This window comes from Lygodium microphyllum, chromosome 21 (genome assembly GCF_053477565.2).
Source record: "Lygodium microphyllum isolate KBCC chromosome 21, Lygodium_microphyllum_v1.1.10, whole genome shotgun sequence".
Taxonomy (NCBI): Eukaryota; Viridiplantae; Streptophyta; class Polypodiopsida; order Schizaeales; family Lygodiaceae; genus Lygodium; species Lygodium microphyllum.
Window position 1 is genome coordinate 125,710,079 of NC_141155.1, and position 8,793 is coordinate 125,718,871.

General features: G+C 41.0%; 1 protein-coding gene across 2 annotated transcripts; it reads right to left on the bottom strand.

The window, feature by feature from the left end:
- Nucleotides 1–1,902: 1,902 nt before the first annotated feature.
- On the bottom strand, nucleotides 1,903–7,254 carry LOC148018522 (putative pentatricopeptide repeat-containing protein At3g01580). 2 transcript variants are annotated; one of them, XM_087661742.1, is made up of 2 exons: nucleotides 6,214–6,351; nucleotides 1,908–6,004 (listed from the first exon to the last, which is right to left on the bottom strand). In XM_087661742.1, exons 1-2 carry the CDS (start codon nucleotides 6,219–6,221, stop codon nucleotides 4,486–4,488), a joined length of 1,527 nt encoding a protein of 508 aa, XP_087517868.1. In that variant the 5' UTR covers nucleotides 6,222–6,351; the 3' UTR covers nucleotides 1,908–4,485. The 2 variants fall into 2 exon arrangements, with proteins under 2 accessions (XP_087517867.1, XP_087517868.1); XM_087661741.1 differs by having other exon boundaries at nucleotides 1,903–7,254.
- Nucleotides 7,255–8,793: the final 1,539 nt, after the last annotated feature.

Consider the following 8,793-nt stretch of genomic DNA (forward strand, 5'->3'; position numbering starts at 1 on the left):
CATATGTTATTGCTTTCCACAATACAAACAACCTTTGCTTGCATTACCAAGATTTGCTTTCAACTATGACTTTCATGAGGAAGAAACCCTTCAAAGTAGAATCAATATCTCATCTTCATCGTTCAAGACCATTTCAATAACCACACATAGTATCATCATCACCCATAAAAATACATTTATGATCACTGAAACCAAACATCTAGTGAGATCAACACCTTTAAGATATTGGTCTGAAGTACATTAGGTGCATTAGATGTGAAAATAAGTACAATGCTAAAATATGTACACTTAAGTTTTGAAGTAGGTGTACCAAAATCGGAGCTAGTATGTCTATCCACATGTGGTCAATAGCTGTACACCTCACTATTGTGGGGGACCACACATATTGGAAAGGGTTAAATTTAGCAAAAATAATCTTAGATACTCAAGTGCAAGCAATATTTTAGGAAAATGGTGTCTTAGGTTATTACATAGCCAATTAGCTTTAATGATTTCATGGTAGACTTAAAGCTCAAAAAAAGTTAGCTTGTAAGAAAATTTTCAAACAATGTAAATTTCTAAACATGTATGTCCAAATTTCTTGATTTACTAATTTAAGAAGAGTACATGGGATTTGTGCGCATTTCACAATAATATTATTCTTGAACATTGAGTTTTAAGTATTTTCAATAGCTAAGGATAAATATCAATATGGGGCACTTCTTTCACCTATGTGATAATATAGCATAATCAAAAGAGTAGGTAATCAATAAACCCTCCATGCGCCCCATTTATAGCATGCCAAAAATAAACTTCACATAGATCTTTTTCCTTTTTGTAAGCTCTATGCTCCTAACCTACGGACATAGGATCAAATCCCACAACAATCACAAGCACAATTTCACCAAATTACCATTTAAGGGCCTTATAATTTTTTGGATTTATCCTGCTTACTATGTATTATTGCAATAAACGTAGAGATGCACACCTAGATCAGCCCATGATTGGACAATCATAGTCTAAGGTTGAAGGGATACATCATAAGAAAATGGGGCCCATAATGTGAAAGGGCCAATAGAGTATCATCTAATAGTTCCCCATATTATATCTTTTTTTTCCTAAGTGTTTACGTTATTTTTTGATAGTCTATAAATATATCGTATGGTTCTCAAATGAAAAGTAATGGGGCATTTTGATCTTTTTAGCAAGTAGACCTATTGTTTCAACATTAGTCCATGAGCATTGCCTTCGTATATGTGTGTGTGTGTGTGTGTGTGTGTGTGTGTGTGTGTGTGTGTGTGTGTGTGTGTGGATACTTGACCATATCGTTTGGAATTTTGTTTCAAAATCCAACCTTTGATGCAATAAAGATAATGATCCAAGTCACTCATTACCTATACTCGAACTTTGAGTCAAATAAGCTCATGACGATAATCCTTAGCTCAGAGAATTTACATGAGGATACAAAAAATGAGTTTTAATCTCTTAAGACCCTAGTTCAATAACCCATGATTCTCCATGCCAAAAACAAGTAGGCATGGATCTATACCAATTACTAGCTACCTATCAAAAGCCCCTTAAAGCAACTGCCTTTACATGCAACAGCTATGTCTCCTCCAAGTGTGAGCCATGTGTCTATATATTAGCTGCTCAACCACAACCACCCTTAACTATTAGTTGTACTAGGACTTCACTACCCTTGTTGTGATTAGCTCCAGTGCATTATAAGTACGGTACATATGTACTTGTGAAGCTAACATCTTTAGTAGACAAGAGTCACATCTGGTTACTTGGAAATCAAAGAAATACTAGCTATGAGGCTACATTTTCCACTTGTTCCATCCCTCTCCTTCATCATTGCATACAATGATGATTGCCAACAAGCCTCCAACTCCACCATGATAGCTAAGATAAATTTCACTCGAGCTCAACAATTATGAACACCTAAGCTAGAATCAAAGACCACCAAATTCTTTTGGGGGGAGGAGATCAAGGACCGCCATAAGTGCATGTTGGTCCCTTACTACACAATTCCAACATCACACGTCTAGCACCCTTCCCCTTTGAGGACACAAGATGGCTCTTCATCTGGGAGAAAAGTAGATAACACATTTGTGCGAGTCTTATTTTCCATTAAGCTCAAGATTGAGTTGATGGAAATATCCAACCATCCCAAGGAAATACAACTGTGTATATTCTATGGTCCATTTGACCCTCCAAGCATCGTAAGGATCAAAGGATTCCATGTATTGCATATGTACTAACGTATTACCTCCATCCCAAGGGATAGTAGTTTGCACAAGCATATTTCGAGTGGATTGTCTCCCCCATTAGAGATGAGCATACCATTATCGAAAAGAGTACAAGAGATATATATTCCACAGATATCCTAAACCATGTCAACTATATAATTATCACTTCAAAAAGTCATTCTTTTTAGAGAAGCTACACTACCACACCACCAATCTCATCTCAGTCATGCTTTGTTCTTTCCCCAACCACCTAGGGTGCCCATGCAAAGAAAATATAGCTTGGACAAAAGGCTAGAATTGTTGCTCTACTTGTGAGGACTCCCAAACCCATTTGAAAACATAACGAGGCCACAACCATGGATCTTGGACATAGAATTTGAGGAGGCCGAGTGTATGGAATGCTCTCATTCAAAGCACCTCTATGATAAGTAGCAAGAGCAATTATTTTGACAGCAAGCAAACACCATGCACAAATCTATCTCCATAAGAAAAGCCACTAGTGAAGGGACAGCTTATTCACCCAAATTTTAAAAAAACCTGCGATATCATTTTACAAGAGAATCTGTTACGATGCCTGAGGAAATTAGCATGTTTCATATCTCAGGATAATATACTTTCTATTGGCTGTCATATCATGTGACATGAAGGGAATAATCTATTGCATTGTACGAGATGATACAGCCCTGCAATATGTACTCGTGTTTCAAAGAGGAACCAGCTGAAATGGCTCCAGCACATTTCAAATAAAGTGCCCAAAGAGGCTGATAGTAATGATCCAAGGCACTAAGAAATGAGTCTTCAAATTGCCAACTCAGAAGAGAGAGAGAATCCACAGGTGGAAATGATCCTATGATTTACATGTATAGCAGTAATATTGTGTATGCCTGCAACCTACCTGTGCTGCCACCCACCCAGCCACAACTGCTGCTACATTGGATCCAGTGTAATAGACACAGCCCTCAATACCCTCAGGCAGGAAAGTCTTTACCCATCTGGTGACTTATGGCATGGGCTGATCTTCAAACTTAAACCCTGCCCTGCAGTTCAATTTAACTAGTAAAAAGCCTAGCCACATGCAAAGATTTTTCCAGATTGGCTTGATGCTCTAAATCTAGCATCCAAGCACTGGTGTGATATTTCAAGTAAAGGCTCATCATTTCACAACCAACACTCCATAGGCATAAAGGGGTTATGGTATATGTAGCATGGCCTTTTCTTTAAAGGATCTGTTGTATGTGTAGCATAGCCCATTGCCTTTGACCTGGACTGCAACTCTAGTAAGACACACATCTGTGAGGATGGTCTTCCCCAGATTAGGAGACAAGAAGCAAATGTAAGTATCCTGATATGCCTACATGCTGTACTACCAGCATTTTGAAATCTCTCCAAAAGCACTCCTATTTCTCGGAGAAGGAGAACACCTCACATCACCCCCCAGCACCAAGATGAGACCTCCATCGCAGTGTTTACAAGCATTTCTGTCCTTGACATGACCATAATAATACATCAGGAGGGAGATTTGACACCCTAACTATCTGCTAATGGTGCAACTGACCAACCAAGAGTAATGGAGTGACAGGCCAGACAAGTAATCATTGTTTAGACACCTTTGATGTATCTGTTCTTAGCCACCATGTTCTCATTGCAGGAGCACTTTTCTTTACTATGCTTTCTACCATCTACCTCTTGATGAAGGGGCAGTGAGGACAGCGCAAAGTTAAGGTTCTCATGTTCTATGCCAGTAAAAAGTGATTCACTAGTCAGCACCTTGCTGACTAACATAAAGATCCATGAAGAGGGAGCAGCCATGGAAGCTACCCAGGAGTATATCTCCTTCCCTTGATTAGGGGAGATGATGAGAATGAGGAGTGCATGGCCTTTTGCCCTTGCATAGATGGATGACTGTCCCTCATTTCCCAGAGTGGCCTTTCTCAATTAATAAACATCACAGCCTTTTTCTAGGCAAACCAATCTGCAAATTTCTCTGTACAGGATATTTGGAAGCATGGCAGAATGTGCCTGTAGAGCATACCTACTTGTGGTGTAGTCTCTGCAGCTACTCACAAAGAATTGGCATTTGTTCTCTGAGGTCTTATTTCAAAAAAGGACAGATCTGCATGTACAAGATTCAGCAGCAAGCTGTTCTTCAGTATTCGAAGAATTCAAACTACGAAATTCTCTTTGTTCACAAAGATTTATCAACTTGCTTTTTATCTCAGCTAAGAATGGACCCTTTTCATGTGCATCATCTCTTTCACACAGTTAGCAGAGTTCTGCATGAAGGATCAGCATTTAAATTTGACATCAGGACATAGGCATAGCCATGCTCGGGTTCAAGATCTACTGCATGGTTGAATGCTTCTCTAGCCTGCTCTATGTTGCCATGTTTTTGGCATGCACTCAATAAACAGGACCACATGGTCGCATTGCACTGCGTAGGCAATCTTAGCAACAAATCCTCAATCCTCCTCAGGTCTCCTGCACGCCCAGGAAGGTTTAAAAGGCCAATATAATGCTCTGTCTCAGGCAATATGCCAAAGTCTATCACCATCGATTGAAAGTAATCAAATCCTTTATCCACCAGCCCAGCATGACTGCAAGCTGCAAGTAGTGATGAGAATGTGACTCCAGTGGGCTTTACACCAGCCATCTGCATTCTCCCATAAACTTCCAAGCTTCTCTGGCAATCACCACATCGAGCATACCCTGCAATCAATGCACTCCAAGCCACTACATCAGCAGATTGCAGTGCATCAAACACAGCCTGAGAGTTTTTTATGCTTCCACAACACCCATAGCAATGAATGAGCGCAGTTGCTAAAGGTAGACTTAAATCATGCCCTGCAGAGACAATTGCATAATGAGTCTCCCAACATAGCTCCAGATTTCCAATTAAGCTGCAGGCCTGCAACACCAAGACCAGTGTCCCATCTTCCAGAGCTAAACCTCCACTTCGCATTTCCTTATACAGAGAAAGAGCCTTTTCTGCTTGATTATGCATGATGTAAGCTGCAATCATAGTATTCCATGATATAATATCCCTTTCTGGCAAGTGATTAAACACACGTTCAGCTTCCACAATGCTCCCACACTCACCATACAGACTCATAAGGGTATTACCAACAAATACACTTGAGTCAAATTCATACATTCTGACATCAGTAAACAGAGCCTTAGCTACATCCAAACACATGACCTGAAGCATGGGCTCTTTATTAGCAAGCACATAGCATGCTTGTATAACTGTGGCATATGTCCGCTTGTTAGGACTCACACCTTCCCTCAGCATTTGAGTGTACAGCTGCAGGGCCTTAACTTCTTGGCCATACTCAACATATGCTGAAAGCAAGCTGTTCCATGACACAACATCACTATCATGTAGGAGATCAAACACATTTTCTCCCTCTCTAATGTTCCTGCACTTTCCATACATGTTAATGAGAGAGTTTCCAACAAAAACATGTAAATTTGGACCTTTCCTCAAGGCCTCAACATGTATTACCTGCCCAAGTTGGAATGATATGGCCTCAGTAGGTTGCTTGTCACCATTTTGTTCATCCATGTCTGCAAGGAGACAACATATTTGAAGGGTGCAAACAAAGGTCCAATCATTCGGAGTTACACCTACCTCTAGCATCTGTCTGTACAATCGTAAAGCCTTGTAACAGTTACTTTGCTCAACATATACTGACAACATCACAGTCCATGAGACCACAGTGGGAGTGGGCGTACTCAAGAAAACATACTCTGCCTCTGCACTGCTTCCAAATTCCCTGTACATGCACAAAAGGTTGCTATTAATATATAGATCACTATCAAATCCCTTTGTAACAATAATATCATGTATTGCTAGTGCCATATTCAAAGAAGTAAAAGAAAAACATTCAGGGACCTTTTCCCCTACAGTTTTACATGATTCTCTGTCTGCAAATAATGAATACATTTGTAAAATCAACACATATGTCCGACAGCTTGGACTTACACTTTCATTGTGCATTTGCCTGATCAGCCCCATAGCTTTCTCAGCTTCACCATGCTCAATATATGCTGAGAGCATCGCATTCCAGGACACAGTATCACGCAAAGCTAGCCCCTTAAATGCTTTCTCTGCATTGGCAATGCTCCCACACTTACTGTACATGCTTATCAGTGTGTTAGCAACAAATGTCATAGAATCAAAGCCCTTCCTTTCACAATCACCATGGAGAGAAATCCCTTGTTCCAGGTAACTCAAGCATCCACAAGCTTTGAAAAGATAAACAAAAGTGAATTCATTTGGCTCTGTACTTTCTTCTTGCATGGACTGGTACAACAGCAGTACCTTCTGGCATTCCCCAGAGTCCAGATAAGCAGAGATAATTGCATTCCACGACAAGATGTTCCGACATGGCAATGCCATAAACGCAGCAACTGCATGTTCAAGGCTTCCACAATTGGCCATTGAGTGCACCAGGTAATCACCCAGGCAGGTACAGTGATCCAACCCAAGTCTGACCAGATGCGGATGCATGCGCATAACATGCGCTGGGGCCTTGCAGTCATTGCAAGCCTTCAAGAAGGAAGAGTACAGATTTCCCACCGGAACCGGCTCATGCCGCTCGATCAGAACCAGGACTTCCAATGCCTGATTCAGGTGTCCATCCTCGCACAGGCGATGGAACCGCTCCCATAATGCGTTGTGCGAGGAACTGCACCTAGGGTTTTTAAGGCAGGGATCCATACAAGCAGCTAGACTTATGCTTGAACCTAGCCATGTGCGCTGATTAGACCTAAGAGCCACCAATCCTCTATGATCAGTTTTGGGTGGTGCCCTGGTATAGCCATCAGGTGCGCCTTGATGAAAACGAATCAAAGAAGCCACAGCTGCTGCCATGGAACCACTTCAACCATCGCCATGCAGACGAATGCAGCTATGTTGCTGCAACATCGCAAGCGATCACTGGATTCTCTTACACAGGATTCAATCAAAATTTCCGGTAAGGCCTTATGTATATATGCTAACAAACATATTTTCTCATGTAGTGTTCCCTAACATCCGCAAGAAGTTTCGACAAATTCCCACTATACTTTCCACATCTATACTATTAGTTAAGGAAAGGTGGGGGGCGCGTGCCACGTGGCAGCCCCCACCTCCCCCACAAAAAACAAAGAGAATGCGGGGGCGGGTGTCACACGTCCAGCACCCGTCCCCCCCACAAAAATCGCTCCCGCCCTTCTCGCCTGGGCGAGCCTGTGAATTACATCAAGATTATAAGCTTTTCTCCAAGAGACGCCTTATATCTAGCTATGTGCAGTTGGGGATAGGGGTTTATTGGCCTAAGTGGAGCCCAAGGGCCTCCACAGACCTAGAAAGATGTAGTTGGGGGACAAGGGTTTACAGCCTCCATGCAAGAGGGCCATACATACCTAGCTAGATGCAATTGGGTGCAAGGGCTATTGGCCCGATTGGGGGGGCCTAGGAGGCAACACCTGCATAGGTAGGTGTGATTGGGGCCAAGGGTTGCTTGCCCCCTAACCCTAACCACACCTAGCTAGGTATGTAGTGCACATTATAAGGAAAAAACAAGGGAAAAGAGTCCCATTTCTCACATGGGAAAATGTCTAAAACTTCTTATGAAATTGATAAAGGGAAACTAGATAAGGAGCTTTGAATATAGCCAAACTCGTGACTCGCAAACATCTCTAAACAAATAGGAATAAGGTGGTCATAAAAAAGAAATGCAAGTGGTCACTTGAGTCCCCATCTTCAACAAATGCAAGGTGTTTGTCTAAGTCCTAACAAAATTATTGGCTATGTCAAATCATCCTTTTTTATGTACATATTTACTCTTGATTAACATGACTTCTCAATTTAAAAGACAAAACAAGGTAGGAACTCCTTGGAATAGAAACTATAGTTGTATGCTTTAGGAAGTAATCACTCTACTCTTCCACATGAGGTGGTTAGACCATGGACCGAAAGAAATTGATGTATTGAACTTTTCAAATGAATGTTCGGCCTTACATGATCAAGCATGGATGATTGTTTGGTCATATGTGATCAAGCATGGATGAATTGTAGAAAAGAATTGTAATGTTTGATTGGCATTGAACTCCCAAAGAATGAGTATAGCTTAGTACATGAGTGACTTGGTTTAGATATGACAAGATTGTAGTCCCCAAGTGCAATGAAGAATAGCATGGATTCATTACGATTTGGAGAATGCTCCTATTAACTGCAAGAAGGAGATAAAGAAAGGAGGCCCACAAAATTTTCACAAGGAACAATTTTTGTAACATTCTACACTATTATTTTAATGAGAGTTGGGCTCCTACGTGTGCAAGCTTAATAAGGCATTGATACTTCACAATTTTCAAGTATATTAATCAATTTTTAAGGCCTACAAGCATGTATAAAGAGCCATGACCAGTTAGAAGAACCACAAAAGAGGCAAGATGCCCAAAGGGGATGGGAAAAACCTAACTCTAATTGTCATGAATTTAAAGAGTGAGAAAGAACAGAACATGTTAATTATGTGTGTGCAAACTTTGTGTTCTTGCTTCCTTGCTCTTGCTTTCCTCA